The sequence below is a fragment of the Ambystoma mexicanum genome, chromosome 7q, assembly GCF_040938575.1.
Source record: "Ambystoma mexicanum isolate Mex_15411 chromosome 7q, UKY_AmexF1_1, whole genome shotgun sequence".
Lineage (NCBI taxonomy): Eukaryota > Metazoa > Chordata > Amphibia > Caudata > Ambystomatidae > Ambystoma > Ambystoma mexicanum.
In genome coordinates, this window is record NC_090941.1 from 1,090,815,652 (window position 1) to 1,090,837,442 (window position 21,791).

The 21,791-nt window shown below is 51.0% G+C and overlaps 1 protein-coding gene across 1 annotated transcript in view; it reads left to right on the plus strand.

Moving 5' to 3' along the window:
- The window catches only part of LOC138528195 (transient receptor potential cation channel subfamily M member 2-like), a 679,103-nt gene that overhangs the window by 54,906 nt on the left and 602,406 nt on the right, over window positions 1-21,791 (plus strand). The window contains exon 4 of the mRNA XM_069639648.1: window positions 1,248-1,428. Coding sequence (XP_069495749.1) covers window positions 1,248-1,428 — 181 coding nt within the window. The remainder of the gene's footprint in view (window positions 1-1,247; window positions 1,429-21,791) is intronic.

The following is a 21,791-nucleotide window of genomic DNA, read 5'->3' on the forward strand; positions in this document are numbered from 1 at the left end:
CGATGGCCATGGGCTTTGTGCGCTTCTTTATAAATATGCAAATAAATACACTAATAGTAAACATTAGATAGCCCCTCCTCTCCTGAAAGATGTTCCATAGAGGACAAAAAGAAAACAGGAGGTGGGCCGAGCATGAGTTCCCTGAGTGGTGGGTCGGAGGATGGCTGCCACAGGTGATAGACACTCCTGTCCAAGTAAGGAAGGGGGGCAGGAAGAAGATGGGTAGACAATGATGACTCTAAAAGGTTGGGGATCTGGTTTAAGCAAGACTGAAAAAGGGATGTATATTCTCTGAAAAAGCCTCAGAGATAGGGGCTCAGGTTTAGGTAGTTCATGACAGCTCTAGGCATGTGGGGTCTTCACATCCCAGCAGAGCTACCCAAAAGAAAGGCTGTGACACTTTCATTTGTTTGAAACTCTCCTTATAGTTGGAAATTCCTTTAGCCTGTAAAGACTTAGGCAAGCCAGGTTGAAATGTCATGTTAGCTCCCAGCAAGAACGCCACTCTCTTTAAGCAGCTGTGCTGGCGGGTGCCACAAGGGGGCAACCTCACAAATATGGCCCCCAGAATCTGGCAAAGAGCAACAGATACGCGCAGCAGACTCGGACGGGGGCCCTCCCATTTCAAACCGAGAGAGAGGATACCTTTAAAAGTGTCATACACACACATTGGCGTATTTGAGCACATACAGGCACTGTCGTATTTACTAGCTCACAGCAGGAACTTGCTTTTTCTGCCCCAAATCCCCTGAGATAATGAGATGTAAACCTTAGTGAACTCCGCTTATGACTAAAATATAATGTTCAAGAACACAGATATTTCTTTTTTTAAATGACCAGTTAATTAGACCTAAAGTCTGTGCATTGAAGAGACACAGGACTGAAGTTTACTGCTGTGATATACACCACACTAGCCAGGCAAATGGTAAAAGCAGGCATAGTAGAAAGTGCAAGGTGGTTGTGCTGGTTTACACTGCAGTCTTATGATGTCTTTCCTCTAGAGCGCCACAAGAGAGTTCATTCAGAGAAAATCGGAGAGGCGCCAGATCGTAAAAAGTGAATATGAAGGCCAATAGGTTGTGTGAATGGTTGTCTACTGTGGTTTTTAATGGTGATGATAACTACTGTTTGTGTGTTAATAATAAACCTGTGTAGTAATTAAAGTGCAGCAGACATGCCTGCAGTGAGCACACTTGAAGGCTGGGCCCACATGACTCTTGGAGCTAACACTAGTCCTTTCTTGGCAGTATGTGCGTGTGTCCAATGGCACTGCTTCAAAGGTTCTCTATGAGATGATGACCAGGAAGTGGAACCTCAGCGCCCCCAACCTGCTGATATCGGTGACTGGCGGAACCAAGAACTTCAGCATGAAAGCGAGGCTGAAGAACCTCTTCAACAGAGGGCTCATCAAAGCGGCCCAGACCACAGGTGAGCACTGCTACACAGCTGTGGGCGCTGCAGGCCTGTGAAACGGATGTGGACTACAGAGCCATGAAATGGCTGCGCCTGCAGGCTGTGGACTGCGGGCCCTGGCCTGCAAGCTGCGGACTGCAGGCCCATGAAATGGCTGCCACCTGTAGCCTGTGGACTGCGGCCCTGGCCTGCAAGCTGTGGATTGCAGGCCCATGAAATGGCTGCCCCCTGTAGCCTGTGGACTGCGGCCCTGGCCTGCAAGCTGCGGATTGCAGGCCCATGAAATGGCTGCCGCCTGTAGCCTGTGGACCGCGACCCTGGCCTGAAAGCTGCGGACTGCAGGCCCATGAAAGGGCTGCTGTATTTGCGACTGTGTTAAAAAATTAGCAAATGCGCAAAGCACCAGATGCTATTTAGGGAATACAGAGAGGCGCAAACATGTGTTGTCCCATTCCATATTATATGAAAAGATGTGACTAGCCTAGAATTTAATTAGACCGTGTTCTGTACTTTGTTTGCTGCTTAGCATAAAATATCTGCCTTCTACATTTCGTGTTATGTTAGCCCATACTTGCCAACATTCTGTGTTCAACCCTCTCAAGTAGATAAATTGATTACTATTTTAATAACCACTGAGCCCTTCATCCTCTCAAGAATCCGTCTTCCTCATTTCCTCTATGACACAGCTGAGCCCTGAGCTGCCCACCAGCTCCATCAGCAAGGTAGGCCTGCAAGGCTTTCAGACGGCATTACTCCTCCCTGCCGTCATTGTCAGAATAAATCTGCAATTGGGCTGTTTTTCCTCGGATCAGGGGCACGACACGACCTAATTCACTTTCATTCTTTTGTAAAAGCATTGCCAGGCCCTTGCCGCTCGCAGCTCTGTTTCCCTTTCATCTTCACCCTGATTGAAAAAATGACCTTGTGTGAGCAGTGCTTTGGGTGCTTTGTGTTGTGCTTTTGCCCTGACTTTTGCCCCCTTTGAAGATGGCCGCCTCTCTTTACCACACTAGTGGCTCTTCCTTGTGCCCTCAGCCTGGCCCTTTGTGATTGGGCACAGACTTCCATATTGGCCTATCACTGACCCCGGGAGGCGGAAGCCGGCACCAGCAACTAAGGCCCCTGTCAGCTTCCCTGTCCGCTTACAGGCCGCTAGATGAGTCTTCAGCCACAGCCAAACCCTCGCTGAGGCAGCCACTATTGGACTACCATGACTTTTTAGCCACATTCTGCATGAGTTAGTCCCTGCTTTCTGATTTCCCTTATACTTCCTTCTCTGCTGGTACCCTCAGCTCTCCTTGCCATGTACTCCCATCTACTCAAACTGCTTCTCTATCAACTATCCTTCCCTTCTCACTAAGTCTGGAAAGAAGAAATTTAAAAAGGATATCTTGGCCTCCAACCCACGTCTCCCTATCGCCGATACCTATTCCAGCGTCTATTCCAGCGTCTCTTCCAGACAGACCCTCACCGACATCCTCTTTGTTGTCCCCTCGCCAGATCTATGGACTCCTCATATGATCTTTGTGCTCTGTCCTGTCTCCTCCTCTCCCCATAATGGTGGCACTTGCTGGGAAGTCCTCATGGATTCCTTCGACTCCTCCAGAGTCATCCTTAATGTCTAACTAAATGGCACTGTCATGGTCCAAGGTCCTCAGGCCAATCTCCTCCTCCTCCCACTCCTTGGCTGCCACCTCCTTGAAGAACTGGACCTTGATGTCCTCAGTCTTATTGAGATATGGTATGCAGGCTCTCAATCTCTCCTAGCTACTCTCTCACTATTGCTACTCTCTACCGGCCACCCTGGTCAAATCACCCCTTTTCTCTCCGAGTGGGCTGACCTCTCCTCCTCTCTCCTGGGCTCAACCACTCAACTCCTCCTACTTGGTGACCTCAACATCCACCTTGATTCTCCCTGTCCCTCAGCTTTGCTCTTTCACAACCTCTCCCTCTCTATCCTCCCCTCTGGCCCAACGTACTCTTCAGGACACACACTTGATGTCTTGATCTCCTCTGGCCTCCCCTTCTCTATCTCACTGTCCACTCCCCTTTCTTGGAGTGACCTCTGCCTTCTCTCTTCTCATCTCTTTCTATCTTCCCCCAAACCAAGCCTACCCCAAAACTGCCACCTCCCTTCCTGGACATCCGGCCTATGAAATGTGTGTCAGTTGAGGCTTTTGCTGCCACCTTCTCGCCCACCCCCTCTCCCCCTCATCCTCTGGCTGACTCACACCCTGACACAGCCCTGTCTCTTCTCTACTCTTCTAATTCTGATACTCTTGATGCTCTCACCCTGTCATGAGGATCCGCCTGAAGTACAAAGCCAAGTGCAACTCCTGGTATGTCTCCGACCTAGCTACACTTAAACGGAAGTGCAGGGCAGCCGAGAGGGAATGGAGGGACTCCTGTTCATCCTCTGACAAACTGATCTGTCGCCTACTCCAAAGGCAATACTGACTCTCTGTACGTACCAAGAAGAGAGCCCACATTCAAGCCTGTGTCTCTGTGGCATCTAACAACTCAGCTGAACTCTTTAAAATCTGCAAAGAGCTGCTGCAGTCTCTACCCCTCCTCTTGCCTCTCAGGCTCTTTGCAATGCCCTTGCCTCTCACTTTATCTCAAAAACCCAGGACATCTTGTCCACACTCTCCTCCACTCCCTCTCCTCTCCCCTCTCTGTCTTTACTCGCTGACCCTCCTCCAGCCATCCCACCACCCTCCTCCTCCTTTCCTCTTTTCTCCCCTAATGAGGTCGCTAGACAAGTCCGATCTTTGAAAGCCTCGTCGAAACAGGTACATCCTTGTTCCTCTAAAACTATCAAGGACCACATTGATACCCTCCATCCGGCCCTTGCTGATTTTTGCAACCACTCCATTGCCTCAGGATCCTCCTCGCCTCTCTTAAGCACTCCCTTGTGCATTCTCTTCTCAAGAAACCCACAGCTGATCCTTCTTGTCCTGCCAACTATCTGTCAACTTCCTTCTCCTGTTGGGGTTGAGTGTCCCAGTTTCCCTCCTCCACCTCCTCACCTGAGTAATCCGTGTCTTCTTCCACTGGGTTCAAGGATCTGTGGGATCTGTAGTCCTTTTCTTTCTTGTTGTGTAGCGTGGGTCTCATACAGGAGGAAGCCACAGTGAAGGCTACTTGGGAGCACTTCCCTGGGCCCCCTTCCCAGAAGGGACCAATACGGGGAAAAAGCCAAATGTGGCAAAAAAACCCTCTGAAGCGGTGTACAGTAGAACTGGATACAAGCGACAGAGTAAGAAACGTCTGGCAATGGGACCTCGAATGGCCAGATCCCAACCGGTACCACCAGGGATAGTGGAGCAGAGTGCGGAAGGCACTCCCGCTGGAAGAACCAAAAACGATAGGCGGATGCACTGAGGAGGAGAGAAAAGAAAGCAGGGAAAGAGAGAGAGGCAGAGGCACCGCAGGGTACCGTAGACCTGTGCGCGAAAGCGCACACAGGAAGGCAGCACAATAACAGGGAGAGCAGAGGAGGAGAGAAAGTGAATAATAAGGCAAGATAAAGAGGCCGGAAGAGTCTGGGAAATAACACTGCGTAGCGCAACAACGGCAGCGAAAGCAAAACACAGCTAACCAAAAGGTTGCAATGCGCAGATGTCAAAAAGGGGTGTGCCTAAATGGTTCTACGTGCATCATGTGAAAAAGAACTAGATCGCTACGTGCACGTAGATGAAAGGGTGGTGAAAATCACGAAGTACGGTGGAGACTCAAACGGGGCCACAGATGCCAGTATCCAATGCGTCGCATGACAGTATGCCCTCTCGAAACCCCCGGGTTTGCCTGGGTGAGCCCTGTGAAATTTCCTAAGAAGGATAGGGGCATGTATATGCGAAAGGGGTTCCCAGGAGTCCTCTGCAGAAGAGAAGCCTTTCCAATGTACCAGGTATTCTAGGTGACCTTTATGATATCTGGAATCCCTCAATTGTGACACCTCGTACTCTGGTACGTCAGGAGAAGATGGGACCAGGAGAGATCTAGAAATGCAAGATTGGTCGGCACTTCTTAGTAGAGAAGCATGAAAAACTGGGTGAATGCGTTTTAGGGTATTAGGCAACGTAAGGCGGAAAGCCACAGGATTGATCTTAGCAGTGATGGGATAGGGCCCAATGAAGCGTGGTGAAAGCTTGGATGGATGAGACCATCGTGGTAGATATTTGGTAGAAAGCCATACTTTAGAACCCACTCTCCATTCAGGGACTTCCTGTCGCTGCCTATCAGCTTGTCTCTTGTATGTTCTGAGACTCTCTGCCAAATTTAGTTTAGCTTTTTCCTGGGTGTCTTTGAGATGAGCCAACACTTCATCCACTGCCGGAAGAGAAGTTGGAACACGGGGGCGTGGCTAACTAGCCATGGAGTAGGACGTGCTCCTGGACAGCAGCTCCTGGTGATCCGACGTTGATCCGTGTTACTGCACTGAAAGTGGACCAAGAGTTCCAGAAATAGCAAGTTAAGGCATCGGAAGGTGTGCCCCATGGCCGTAGCAATTTGCAGATTAATCGGAGTGAGCGTGTCCGAGATATCTGTGTCTTTATGCGCGGCTCGGTGGGCCTGCAGTCCCACAAAATGGCGGATTACAAAGGAATCGGGATCCTTGGCAGTCAGGGTCACGAAGCCTGATAACGCATAACAAAACGGAAAGCTCGCACCGGGGCGGGGAGCCTGTCTGCTTGATGGTAGTTTGTATGAAACAGCTGACGGAGGGAAGGTAAGGAGCGGTGTACCAAAGGTACATTGTTGTGCGGGCGGGGCTCCCCCGCGAGATCCATCGCTGGAGCGGGCTGCGCGGACCTGATGCTGTCGAGCGCAGTCAGAGCGGCCATCTGAGCATTTCTGTAAATAAAAGCTGTGCATCAGGATCATATGAAACATTGTTGCGAGCGCCCGACACAGGGTACACAGCTGATGCCTGGAATGGATGCGGCAGTTCGGGACGGCTACACGGGAGGCAGTGAAGCATGTGAGCCAATTCGACACACATAACGTGGACTTTAAGCAGCATGGGCAGCAGAGGTAAACGAAGGCTGCTTATGGAGTACGATAGCGGCTGGTGAGGTCGGAAATGAGCCCCTGGTAGCAAAGGCTACCGGAGGATACAACAAAAGACAACTAGACTGGCTACAAAGAAGACCCTCATTGCATTGAGGGACAAGGTGGAACATAGCAGTGGGAGCAGTGGATATTCTAAGGGGCTGAGGATGAGCAGATGACCCCAGTGGAGCCAAAGGGGTAAAGAGTGGATGCTACCACAGAAAGGCACGATATGCAAAGCGAATCCTAGCGGATGTAGATGGAAGAGGGACTGCTGTGGACGTAAACAGTGATGTGCAGCATGCAAAGAGCCTGGTAGACAGGTGATGATAAAAAGGGAAAGCGCAGCCCCTAAGACACAATAAGACAACCCCAAACGTGGGAGGACACAATCCACTCTAGGATTCGCCCAGCAAACACAGGTCTACTCTGGGATACCTTCCCCGACCCGGGGAGATGCACTGGTGACATATCAACTCTGAGCAGCAGGATGAACACACCTGAGAACAAGTAACCACAGGCGCATAACTGAGGCCGCAAGATGACGGGGCGAGGGGCTGTAAGCAAGAACAAGCAACCCACAATGTAGGCATTTGCTACAAAACAACAGTCTCCTGTGGTTGCGGCGCCTAAAGGCTTGACAGCACCAGTAGAAAGCACCGTGGGCACAGACAATCACCAAATATTAGCGGCTATCACGGATCTGAGAGACTCATGGGGAACAGCGATGTCGGACCTGCGCACGTCATTGGAGGCTTAAATAGATGCATTAGGCATAGATGTTACCCTGCTAAGGCAAGATGTTAGGGCGTTGGCAGAGAGAACGAGCAGCCTGGAGAGCGCAGTGCAAATCAATACGGACAACAGCTCCAACAACGCTAAGGACAACAAGTAGCTAACCTAGAGAACCGGGCGGAGGAAGCGGAAGGGAGGGCAAGAAGGAATAACATCTGTGTGGTTGGCTTGTCGGAAGGAGAGGAAGGACAGGACCCGAAAGACTACGTTGAGAACCTACTTCTACAAGAAATAGGAGCTGAAAAACTCTTGCAAGGATTTGCAGTGGAGCGGGTGCACAGAGCCCTTATGAGGAAGCCGAAACCTGGGGCTCCTCCCCGGGCAATAATCGCGAAAATACTCAACTATAAAGATTGTGAGAAGATGTTGGAATACTTCCGGAAAGGGGGAACGATTGTAAGGGCTTCAAGCACCATTACGGTGTACCCTGACTACACAATGCTGGTCCAGAGACAATGGTACAGCTATGTGGTGATCAAAAGGAGGCTGCGCGTGGCTGGTATAAAATACATGCTTCTGTACCCTGCGAAATTGAAGGTGCTGCACAAGAGTAAAACATACTTTTTTGAGACTCCAGAGGAAGCAACGACATGGCTGGACCTGCAGGCCTGCCCGGAACGGGATACGGAGCGGCCTCAAGAGGAACACGATAAGTGACTGGGATACTGTATGTATATTGATATGGCGCAGAGTGAACACCCTGGCAGCGCCTATGATTGAGATTAAGGCTAAGGGGAGCAACTAAGTAAGGTTGATATTTGGCTCGGACACATTGAACTGTGACATACTTAAGGAACTGGAATATAGTAGTGCGTACACTTACGTAAAATGTACAGCAATGTGTAGTTGAACTGATGCAAAACAGGAGCGGCAGGGCGAGAGCACCCTACCCCCCGAACATTGTTTATAGTTGCGGTAGGTTAACTGCTAGGGCAACCTCACCCTGCGGAGCTTCGAGTACAAGCGAGAGCCAGAAAGAGCTAGATGCGGCGGTGCCTGAGATCCAGGGATGGAGCTGGGCAACAGTTAAAGGGGGGGAAGAGGAGGGGGGAGAGGGAGGAGGGAATGCAGTGGTTTGAAGTTGAGGAGGGGAGGGTGTTGTTTGGGAAGGGTTGGGAGGAGGGAGGGGAGGGAGGCGGGCAGTTTGGTGTGCATATAATTATGGGGAGTTTTCGTCTCAATGTGAGCCTACATAGAAGAGCTAGATGGATGTATCTGTATTGCGCGGGCAGGAGGGATCGGCTGGAGGTAAGGGAAGGGAGTACTAACGAGCCATGGGAGACCTTAAGATAATGACGTGGAATGTCAGGGGACTTAACAGCTATTTGAAAAGGAATAAGGTCATGCTGTATTTGAGAAGGCAAAAGATAGATATTGCATTGTTGCAAGAGACGCATCTGATGCGGGAGAAGATGGAGTTGGTAGGGAAGAAATGGAGAGGCATTGTAGTTGGCTTGCCATACTCTGCTTATGCTAGAGGAGTGCTTGTCTGGGTGGCGCTGCACGTCCCGTTCCAGCTATTGCAAGAAGTGGTGGAGGTGGATGGGAGGATGGTCATATTGAAGGGATTGGTGGAGAATAAAGCAGTATGCATTGTAAATACGTATGCCCCCAATCAAAACACGGCGGCATACTTCAGAACTCTGTGCACCAATCTTAGTATGTGTGTGGGTAGTGCAGTGATCTGGGGTGGAGATTTCAATTGTGTAATGAACCCCAAGGTAGAAAGATCTGATGGCAGGATTGATAGGCCTACCCCAGCGGCTAAAGCATTGCAGATGCTGCTAGACGATTTTGGCTTGGCAGATGTTTGGAGAACTAAATGTCCTTTGGGGAAGCAATATTCGCACTATTCAGCCCCGCACCAGCTGCCTACAAGACTTGATTATTTCTTTGCCACGCCAGATGTAATGTCAGAGATTGTTCAAAGAATATAAGGCGAGGGTCCTCTCGGATCCCTCGCCCCTGGTCCTCGGGTGGCAATATTGCCCCCCGAGGGTGCGGATTCCGACATGGCGCCTCCGAGCAGAGGCGCTCAAAGATCCAGTCTTTAGAGAAGATATACGAGATGAGATTACTAATTATTTTGAGGTGAATACTGGTAGCATTGACTCGCCGGGCACATTGTGGGAAGCCTTTAAGGTAGTGATGCGGGGGGTTGCCATAGCTAAGTCAAAGGGCCTACAGGGCGGGGTCTTGGCTGGCCTACAAAGGGCAGAGGAAGAACTAGAAAAAGCACTAAAAAGTGGAAGCGTGGACATGGAGCTAGTATGTAAGCAACAGTGTGTGGAATACTGGGAAAGGCTCTGCTACCTTAATTATAAAAAGTATATAGAGAGACAGCATGCGGGTGGGGATAAAACGGGACGGCTCTTAGCGTGGTTGTACAATAGTGAAACCCTTAGGCCCCCGATTAGAATGATAACTAGAGAAGACGGCGGGGTAGCGGAAACCCAAGAAGGAGTCATCAAGGAGTTTGCGGATTATTACAGGATGCTATACGGGGACAAGGAGGGAAGCAGCCATGAGGAAATAACCGAAACACTAGAAGATATAGGACTGCCCAAGATAAGTGGAGAGGAGAGAGAGGAGCTTGATGTACCAATTACTTTAGAGGAGTTAGAAGAAGTAGTGAGGCAGCTGCCCACCAGTAAGGCCCCAGGAGCAGATGGGTTCCCTAGTGAATTTTATAAAGTATATAGAGAGCAAGTGTTCCCCCCAATGCTGGAAATGCTTAATGAAGCGTTTGAGGTGGGACGGTTGCCGGAGTCGCTTAGAGAAGCGATCATAATACCGCTTCCCAAGCCTAGCAATTTCTTACTGTGTGTCTGTCGGAACCACAATAGGTGCATAAACCTTGTTCTCTCCTTCTTTTTCTTTCTTCAGGAGTTAGTGATCTTCGGGTTGAACCTATCTGCATGGGTTCATCCGTGCGTTTGGTGGAAGGTGGGACAGGAGAGGGAGGTCCGGTGTATGAAGATCGTAATTTCCATCTCTCATTACGTCTTTCTTGCATTCTGGCTTCCATTTGTAGAGCAGCAGTCATCAGTTCAGGTAGCGTGGCAGGACGTGGAAAATGTGCCAGCTCATCTTTCAGTTCTTCCTTAAGGGCATGGCGGAAGAGAATATACTGGGTTTGGTCAGACCAACCAGTTTCCATAGCCAGTCTTTTAAACAATGAAATGTAAGACCTTACATCAGCCTGACCTTGGCGTGCGTCTAACAATTCTTCCCCGGCTGCCAAAGAGAGTTCTGGGCTCTCAACAGTACGCTTTAACAGTTCCACAAACGCCCTGAAATCCTGCAGTACTGGGTCAATACCAGTAACTAGCGGTGTGGCCCAAGCTAGGGCATTGCCTATCATGTTGGATATCAGGAATCCTGTTTTTGCATGGTCTGAAGCATAAGTGCGGGTTCTAAAAGCAAAATAGACCCTGCATGCATCAAGAAATTATTTTAGTTTCTTAGGGGAACCGTCATATTTGCCCGAGGATAAGGCCATCGGTGGCAAGTCAGTGGACTGGGGTTCTCGTGCCGCTACCATCTGCTTTAGTAGATTATTCTCCACCTTCATGTTTTGCATCTCTAATGAGAGGCTTTGTACTGCGGCAACTAACTCTTGTACTTGCTCCGGAGTGGCCATCGTAGGTGGGTGGCGTTGCAAACTGTCAACTTCCTTCTCCTGTTGGGGTTGCGTGTCCACCAGCCACCCTCTGTCCTCCGGGCCCTGCTACCCATAGAGCCCCCCTCCCTTTTTTTCATCCTGCACTTATCAGACCTACCCAGCCTGCTGCCTTAAACCCAGCACTTGCGACTTGCTGGCTGCACTACCATTGTTTTTTGCCTTTATTATTTATTAATTTATTATTATTTATCTGTTTTCCCCTTGCTCCACATTCTCCTTTTCTCTACCCTTCCATGCACTTCTCCCCCTCTCCCATGCACTTGTGCATTCTCAATGTCACTGTGCCTAGTAAGAGCGTTGTTTTTGTTCTCCCCTGCTCCCCTTCCCTTGCCTTGTTGCGCTCTGAAACACTTGTGGATGAGCGCAATAGAAATAAAATATCAATATCAAAAGAAGATACAATGAGTATGCTTCTTACTGCTGACCCCATAATCATTCTCAAGTAGATACATTGAGTACTCTTCTACTACCCACTAAGTCCTTCATACGTCTCGAGAAGATACAATGAGTATGTTTCTTACTGCTGAGCCCATCATTCTTCTCAAATAGATACATTGAGTTCTCTTCTACTACCCACTAAGTCCTTCATCCGTCTCAAGAAGATACAATGAGTATGCTTCTTACTGCCGAGCCCATCATCCTTCTCAGGTAGATACATTGAGTACTCTTCTACTAACCACTGAGTCCTTCATCAGTCTCAAGAAGATACAATGAGTATGCTTCTTACTGCTGAGCCCTTAATTCTTCTCAAGTAGATACATTGAAAACCTGGCTACTAACTACTGAGCCCTTCATCTTTCTCAAGTGGATATATTGAGTATTATTATACTAATTACGGAGCCCTTCATCCTTCTCAATTAGATATTGAGTACTCTTCTACTAACCAATGAGTCCTTCATTCTCAAGTAGATACATTGCGTACTCTTCTACTAACCACTGAGCCCTTCATTCTTCTCGGTGTTAGGACACTCACCCGGGAACGGGAACGTCCGTATCCTCGTGGGCGGGGAGATGCCTGGCGGCTGTACCCGTGGTATCGTCTTGGCCGAAGGTGTATTCTCCGAGGTCATCGCTCATTTGGAGCGCGTGCCCGCACCGGGCGAGTCGGGGTGCATGCGTTCATACGCGGAAGCGGCAGGGAACGGGCTTGTGGTTCAGGCCTCGTTTCCATGAATACCTTGATTCCGTGCATGCGCCGACTCAGATTGCGGGTCAAGCCTCGCTTCCATGCCAAGTCTCTATAAAAGAGCTTCCTGGTCTTGTACTCGCCGCATCTCAACGCGGTTTGGTCCTGACCTCCCGCTCGCTACTGGATTACCTTGTCCATACTCGGTTACTCCGCTTGCCTTCCTTGTTCCCTTCCTGTTTGCCCTGCCTTCCCCTGTCCTGTTGGTCTGGTTCCTTGGTTGAGGGTCTGGCCTCCCTGGGTTGTGCTTAGTCTGGTCCTGGTCTGGAGTCCCTTGTCCCTTCCTTTTCCCTTCTTGCCGCCTTACCCCTCTCCTGCCTGCCCACCTTCCCTTGCCTGAATACTCCTCTGCTTTGGGCTTGGGTACCAGTTCCTCTACGGTGCCTTTACTCTGCCTTTTCTGCTGCCTGCAGTTGCTGCCATACTACAGTCTCGGCTGCCTTCTTCCACCATCTTCGAGAGGGTCTCTGCAGGATCAAGCAACGTACTCAAGCTTGCTGTTAACATCTACCGACCTTCCCTGTTCAGTGCTCGCACTGTTCTGGCGCCACGTAAATCCAGGGAAGTGTCCATCCGTGGCGTCAGGAATCGGACCCATTTTCAATCCTGCAAATCAGGACGGGACCTGTGCCGGTTCTTGGCGTTACCCTGTCGTCTTTCGTTCTACAATCAACGTCCTGGCGACCCCGGCACGCAAGCCTTCAGGAAACACAGGTACGCAGCGTCCTCGGGACGCACATCTTGACAGATTGAGACGCCTAACCTCCGATTCGGACCCAGAGATGGAGGAATCCTCTGATCTTAGAGACAAAATCAGATCTTTAAGGGCTGAAATGACAGCGCTTCGACTAGAAAATGAGACACTACGTCAGATGGTGGTGCATAGGACTAGCACCACAACTCAGGTTGATTCTGCCATGGTACAGACAACACCCATGAAGTTTGATGGGGATTCTAGAAGAGTGGGCAAATTTTGTAATCATTGCAGGATTCATTTTTTGTTCCGGGCTTCCAGTTTCACCGACAAGAAGGCGAAGATTGGGTATATTCTAGGGAATCTAACCGGAAATGCGCTTGCATGGGCAGCTCCTTTGGTGTCCTCAAACAGTCTAATTCTGAGTGATTTTGCCGCCTTTGAGAAAGCGTTCCTGGAAGTGTTCCAGTCACCTAACTTGGCCACCACTGCACAAAATCAATTGATGGATCTAAAGCAGGGTTCAAGTGATCTGATCACATACATCGGTCGGTTCCGTCAATTGGCGGCGGATTCTCAATGGCCAGAAGTTACACAAAAGACGCTTTTTCAGCGAGGCCTGAGAGAGGAGTACAAGGATGAACTACTTCATATACCAGAACCGGATACTTTACAGGTACTTCAGGAACAGGTTCTTCGAATCGATCACCGTTTGGCTGAACGGAAGGGAGAAAGACGTCGGTTGGAGAGGACGTACTCCAGGTCTTTTCCATTACCTGCTGGTGCTTCAAGTACATCAGAAACGGGTCCGGGACCCATGCAATTGGGGGCACTTAGAGGACCTTTGTCCGCGATGGAGAGGAAACGAAGAAGGGACTTGAACTTATGCCTGTATTGTGGTGCAGCCGGGCACTATTTGGGTACTTGTCAGTTACGACCACTCAGGAAGTCGGAAAACTAATAGGCCTGTCATGTATAAGGAAGGCAATGACAGGCCCACCGTTTAAACCAGTCCTTACGGCCCATGTCACCCGCAGCCCTTTTGGTACTCCGAATTAAAGTACTCTGGCAGGACAAGTCAACTGTAATCATGGGTCTTCTAGATTGTGGAACATCTGGCAATTATATTGATGTTGAGTTCGTCAAGAAGAACCAGATAGCTCTACTTAAGAAGAATCAAGTCACACCGATTGAGGTCATTGATGGTACACCTTTGTCTTTTGGTCCCATTCAACATCACACCGGAGTTCTGCAGTTGTGGATCAATGAACATCGGGAAAAGATATCTTTGGATGTGATTAAGTCACCATCTTATCCGATCGTGTTGGGTTTACCCTGGTTGTTGTATCACAACCCTAAAATTAATTGGGCAACCCGTACATTGACATTTAATTCAGATTGTTGTTTACTGGATTGTTCCTCCTCAGGGTTGTCTGTTGGGATATCCACAACTGCCACACAGACAGAGGTGAATGGAAAATCTTATGTATGCCAGATATCTACCGTACCATCTGAATATGCAGACTACTCTTCTGTGTTTTCGGAACCAGGAGACATACCTCTCCCTCCTCATAGAAGTTTTGATTGTGCCATAGATCTGTTGCCAGATTCTGTGATTCCACATGGACGAGTGTACTCCTTATCCCCACAAGAAAGAACAGCCTTACAAGAATATCTAAACGACTGTCTTCAGAAAGGGTATATCACCCCTTCCAAGTCTCCTGCAGGATTTCCGCTGTTTTTCGTCAAGAAAAAGGAGGGCACTTTACGTCCCTGTGTCGATTATCGGCAGTTAAATGATCTTACTCGGAAGGACAGGTATCCGTTGCCTCTAATATGTGATATCCTGGAATCCTTGCACTCTGCCTGTGTATTTTCTAAGTTGGATTTAAGAGGGGCATATCATCTAGTACGAATTAAGACTGGTGATGAGTGGAAAACGGCTTTTAAGACACCCTTGGGGCATTATGAATATCGTGTAATGTCTTTCGGACTATGCAATACCCCAGCCGTTTTCCAGCGTTTGATGGATGACGTATTTTCGGATTTATTCGGAATATCTGTGTGGGTATATCTAGATGATATACTGATTTTTTCAAGAGATAAGAAGGAACACATTTTACATGTCAAAGAAGTTCTCAGCCGTTTACGTCAGAACCACTTATACGCCAAGGCTGAGAAATGTCTCTTCAATCAAGACAAGATTGAGTTTCTTGGGTACGTGATTTTCCGTTCTGGCATACAGATGGACCCAACTAAGTTACGGGCAATTCAAGAATGGCAACAACCTAATGATGTGAAGGCCCTTCAGCGATTCCTTGGATTCGCCAATTTCTATAGGCGCTTTATACCAGGTTTCTCGAATCTCACAGCACCTTTAACCAGTTTAACCAGCAGTAAGACGTCGTTTGTGTGGAATGAGGAAGCTACTAATGCGTTTGAACGTCTCAAGGAAGCCTTCAGCACTTCTCCCATCCTACATCATCCCAACGAGAGTAGACCATTCATTGCGGAAGCAGATGCGTCGAATTTCGCTGTTGGATCTGTTCTGCTACAGAAGGACCCGCAGTCAGATGTTGAATTCCCAGTGGCTTATTTTTCCCGAAAATTAACGTCAAGCGAACGGAATTATGCCGTGATCGAGAAAGAACTTTTAGCTATCAAATTAGCTTTTGAAGAATGGCGCCATCACCTTTTGGGAGGTCGGTTTCCTGTTGAGGTCCGTACCGACCATAGAAATTTACAGTACCTACGATCTCTTCAATGTCGCACTTCCCGCCAGGCCCGTTGGGCGTTTTTCTTTTCACATTACGATTTCACAATCACTTACATACCCAATGCTCGGAATCTGAAAGCAGACGCATTGTCTCGCTCCTTGGAAGACATCAAGCAAGACAGCCAGAATCAACTATTGCTAGCCCCAGAACATTTTTTGTTTTCCGTGTCTCATTGTCTGGATACGTTTTTACAAGAAATGTTGGCAGATCCCTACAGAACGGAACTATTGAAATTACCCCAAGTTAGTGAGAACGAGGGGTTGCTCTTCTTCAGTGGGAGATTATATGCACCTACCGACTCTCTCCGAATTGCCATTTTGCAAGCATTTCACGATTCGAAGATTGGGGGCCATCGGGGCATACGTGCAACACAAGAACTTGTCGCCAGACAGTTTTGGTGGCCAGGATTGGCTAAACAGATTAAACAATACATGGAATGTTGTCCAGTATGTGCCCAAGTAAAGATGCCCAGAAGGAAGCCACTCGGTCTACTCCAACCAATCAAGACACCGCCATATCCATGGCATACTATAGCTTCTGATTTCATAGTGGAACTACCACCTTCCGAGGGCTTCACATGCATAATGGTAGTAGTGGACTGTTTTTCCAAGATGGCTCATTTTATCCCCTTGGTCAAAGTTCCCTCTGCTAGTTCCATGGCCCAAGCATTTCTGCACAACATTTACCGGTTACATGGACTACCCGAAAAGATCATCTCGGACCGTGGTTCCCAGTTCATATCATCTTTTTGGAAACAGCTGTGTCGTCACCTGGGCATACATCTGGCGCTTAGTTCCGGCTATCATCCACAATCCAACGGACAGACTGAGAGGACCAATCAGACGTTGGAACAGTATCTGCGCTGTTTTTCCAACGCCTCTCAGACCAACTGGGCATTGCATTTGGACTTAGCTGAGGTGGCTTATAATAACTCGATCCATTCTGCTACAGGATTAAGCCCCTTTCTTTGTTCCTGTGGACTCAATCCTAGACTTTTTCCGTTTGCTCCTGTACGACCGAGCACGGTTCCCTCTGCTGATCAGCTGATTCAAGAGATACGAAGACTGCATGCTCAGGCGACTGGTACCCTGGTTAAGGCACGTGAGGACATGAAGGCCCAGGCAGATAGGAGGCGTACCCCTGAACCCACATTTAGGGTTGGAGGAAGGTGTGGCTTTCTTCCAAGAACTTACCTGTTCGCAACTTACCTACGAAACTTGCTCCCCGTTTCCTAGGGCCCTTTCGAATTACTAGACGGATTTCCTCGGTGGCATTCAAACTAGATTTGCCCCCATCCTGGCGGGTGCATCCCGTTTTTCATGTCTCCCTGTTTAAGCCTTACCTGGATGACCCCTATGGGCGCTCGGGCTCCCGTCCTGCGGCCATTGAGGTACAGGGTGTTCCTGAATTTGAGGTCCGGGAAATCTGTGATTCTCATTTCCATCGGGGTCAATTGCAGTTCTTGGTGGACTGGGAGGGGTATTCAGCTTGTGACCGCACTTGGGAACCTATTGGGAATGTCCATGCTCCTCGTTTGGTGTGTGAGTTCTATTTACGCCATCCTTGTAAACCGGGGGCCCCGGGTCTTTCTGGGAGGGGGCATGGTGCTAGGACACTCACCCGGGAACGGGAACGTCCGTATCCTCGTGGGCGGGGAGATGCCTGGCGGCTGTACCCGCGGTATCGTCTTGGCCTAAGGTGTATTCTCCGAGGTCATCGCTCATTTGGAGTGCGTGCCCGCACCGGGCGAGTCGGGGTGCATGCGTTCATACGCGGAAGCGGCAGGGAACGGGCTTGTGGTTCAAGCCTCGTTTCCATGAATACCTTGATTCCGCGCATGCGCCGACTCAGATTGCGGGTCAAGCCTCGCTTCCATGCCGAGTCTCTATAAAAGAGCTTCCTGGTCTTGTACTCGCCGCGTCTCAACGCGGTTTGGTCCTGACCTCCCGCTCGCTACTGGATTACCTTGTCCCTACTCGGTTACTCCGCTTGCCTTCCTTGTTCCCTTCCTGTTTGCCCTGCCTTCCCCTGTCCTGTTGGTCTGGTTCCTTGGTTGGGGGTCTGGCCTCCCTGGGTTGTGCTTAGTCTGGTCCTGGTCTGGAGTCCCTTGTCCCTTCCTTTTCCCTTCTTGCCGCCTTACCCCTCTCCTGCCTGCCCACCTTCCCTTGCCTGAATACTCCTCTGCTTTGGGCTTGGGTACCAGTACCTCTACGGTGCCTTTACTCTGCCTTTTCTGCTGCCTGCAGTTGCTGCCATACTACAGTTTCGGCTGCCTTCTTCCACCATCTTTGAGAGGGTCTCTGCAGAATCAAGCAACGTACTCAAGCTTGCTGTTAACATCTACCGACCTTCCCTGTTCAGTGCTCGCACTGTTCTGGCGCCACGTAAATCCAGGGAAGTGTCCATCCGTGGCGTCAGGAATCGGACCCATTTTCAATCCTGCAAATCGGTACGGGACCTGGGCCGGTTCTTGGCGTTTCCCTGTCCTCTTTCGTTCTACAGTCAACGTCCTGGCGACCCCGGCACGCAAGCCTTCAGGAAACACAGGTACGCAGCGTCCTCGGGACGCACTTCTTGACACTCAAGCATATGCATTGAATACACTTTTACTAACCACTGAGCCCTTCATCAGTCTCAAGAAGGCACAATGAGTATGTTTCTTAATGCTGAGCCCTTCATCCTTCTCAAGTAGACACATTGAGTACTATTTTACTAACCAGGGAGCCCTTCTTTCTCAAGTAGATACATTGAGTATTCTTCTACAAACCACTGAGCCCTTAATCCATCACAAGTATACATTGTGTACAGTGCTTACTGCTGAGCCCTTCCTCCTTCTCAAGTGGATACATTAAGTACACTTTTACTAACCACTGAGCACTTCAACACTCTCAAGTAGATACATTGAGTACTCTTCTACTAATCACTGAGCCCTTCACCCCTCTTAAGTAGATACATTGAGTACTCTTCTACTAATCACTGAGCCCTTCACCCCTCTTAAGTAGATACATTGAGTACTCTTCTACTAACCACTGAGCCCTTCATCCATTACAAGTAGATACATTGTGTACATTTCTTACTGCTGAGCCGCCCTTCATCTTTCTCAAGTGGATACATTGAGTAATCTACTAACCATGGAGCCCTTCAGCCCTCTCAAGTTGATACATTGAGTCCTCTTCTACTGACCAGTGAAACCTTCACCCCTCTAAAGTGGATATATTGAGTACTCTTCTACTAACCACTGAGCCCTTCACCCCTCTCAAGTAGATATGTTGAGTACGCTTCTTACTGCTGAGCCCTTCATCCGTCTTAAGTGTATACATTGAATACTCCTTTATCTCCTCGACCGAGATGGCGGCTCTTCTCTGAGCTCCGCGCAGAGCTCCCAACAATCCTGATAAAAACTGTGTCTGAGGCGATAATAACGATACTTTGAAGGTGCCCAGTGCTCGCTAAATTACCCCATAGGCATTTGTCAGCGTCAGATCACCCGCAAGTCTTCACTGATCACGGGAGAAGAGCTGCGATCCCAGGGCCGGCTGGCGGGTATGAGCGCAGTGGAGGCCCAACGGTTGGTGTGGAGCGGGTGGATGAGCTCACGAGCCTTCCAAGCCACCCCGGAGAAGACACAATCCTCAGAGGTGCTGCTGGATCGAAATATCAGTGACCTAGCACGCACACGGAATCAGTGGCAGAGCCTCGAGCCAAGCGCCCCACTTAGGAGGGTGACGGATCCAGCAACAGAAACTCACAGGCCGATTCATGAAATTAATGTGCGCCGAAAATTCCGGCGCAGAGGTGCCAAAACGTGCGAATCGCAGAGCAAGTGCGAAAATCGGAGGGAAACCAGCGCACATCGATTCATGGAAGTCCATGCGCGAGAAAAATATTGGATGTGCGCTGAAAAAGGGCGCGGCGCACGCCGGTGCACAGGTCATCCAACGGCGTGCGCCACGGCCACAGCGAAATCGCACATTGCGCGGCGCACATAACAAAAGTAGGCGGAACACGGGGCGGAACGCCCACACGCTCGCCTACAACTCGTATTCATGGAATCGAATAGGGCAAACCAGCGCACGGGCAAAGACGCGCACAGGGCCAAACAAGTCTGCCACAAGAAAGCAGGCGGTAGCGTCCCTGCGCCTGGAATAAATATGCGCCAAAATGTGTGCTAACAAAAAGCACCTATATACAGCTATGATGAATGATCCATACTGTGGCCCTCTAGGACAAATGAGGTGCAAAGGGGTATGCGACAAACACGGACACCCGCTGTGTGAAAAATAGCGTGTGCGTGTATTTCGGGGTGCGCGGGAAGTTCCACACGCAATTGTCCTTGGTACGTGTATTCCGGGGTGCCCGTGAAGTTTCACACGCGATTTCAGCAGGGTACGTGTATTCCGGGGTTCGCGTAAACTTCCACACGCGACATCAGCCGGGTACGTGTATTACGGGGTTCGTGTGAACTTCCACACGCGATATCAGCAGGGTACGTGTATTTTGGGGTGCGCGTGAAGTTCCACACGCGATTTCAGCAGGGTTCATGCACTTCGGGTGCGCGGGAAGTTCCACACGCGAATCCAGCAGCCTATGTGTATTTCGGGGGTGCCGGGGAGTACTACACGTGAAGTGTTCCCTCTACACCCTCCACGGCCCCTGCAGGCAGCCCACACCACAGGGGACTACCCTGCACCCCTGCACATGTCCCGCAGGCAGCCCATCCACCATGGCCATGCGCCCCAGCCAACCCACATGTCACCTTGCACTACTGCCCACCAATGCATGTCTCCCAGCACCCCCAACCCCCAGCAGTCAGGGGCACCCGCCGCCAGGCCCCCACTCATGTCCAACTCATGTCTCCCTGCACCCTCACCCCCCAGCATCCAGGGGCACCCTCCACCGGGCCCACACTCATGTCCCCCTGCACCCCCACCCCCAGCATCCAGGGGCACCCTCCACCAGGCCCACACTCATGTCTCCCAGCACCCCCACCCCCCAGCATCCAGGGGCACCCTCCACCAGGCCCCCACTCATGTCTCCCAGCACCCACACCCCCCAGCATCCAGGGGCACCCTCCACCAGGCCCCCACTCATGTCCCCCTGCACCCCCACGCCCCAACATCCAGGGGCACCTGCCAGCAGGCCCCCACTCATATCCAACTCATGTCCCCCTGCACCCCCACCCCCCAGCAGTCAGGGGCACCCTCCACCAGGCCCCCCTCATGTCCAACTCATGTCTTCCTGCACCCCCACCCCCCAGCAGTCAGGGTCACCCTCCACCAGGCCCCCACTCATGTCTCCCAACACTCCCACCCCCCAGCATCCAGGGGCACCCTCGACCAGGCCCCAACTCATGTCCAACTCATGTCCCCCTGCACCCCCACCCCCCAGCAGTCAGGGGCACCCTCCACCAGGCCCCCACTCATGTCCAACTCATGTCTCCCTGCACCCCCACCCCCCAGCAGTCAGGGTCACCCTCCACCAGGCCCCCACTCTTGTCTCCCAGCACCCCCACCCCCCAGCATCCAGGGGCACCCTCCACCAGGCCCCCACTCATGTCCAACTCATGTCCCCCTGCACCCCCACCCCCCAGCATCCAGGGGCACCCTCCACCAGGCCCACACTCATGTCCCCCTGCACCCCCACCCCCCAGCCTCCAGGGGCACCCTCCACCAGGCCCCTACTCATGTCTCCCAGCACCCCCACACCCCAGCATCCAGGGGCATCCTCCACCAGGCCCCCACTCATGTCCCCCTGCACCCCCCACCCCCCAGCATCCAGGGGCACCTGCCAGCAGGCCCCCACTCATGTCCAACTCATGTCCCCCTGCACCCCTACCCCCCAGCAGTCAGGGGCACCCTCCACCAGGCCCCCACTCATGTCCAACTCATGTCTCCCAGCACCCCCACCCCCCAGCATCCAGGGGCACCCTCCACCAGGCCCCCACTCATGTCTCCCAGCACCCCCACCCCCCAGCATCCAGGGGCACCCTCCACCAGGCCCCCGCTCATGTCTCCCAGCACCCACACCCCCAGCATCCAGGGGCACCCTCCACCAGGCCCCCACTCATGTCCCCCTGCACCCCCACCCCCCAGCATCCAGGGGCACCTGCCAGCAGGCCCCCACTCATATCCAACTCATGTCCCCCTGCACCCCCACCCCCCAGCAGTCAGGGGCACCCTCCACCAG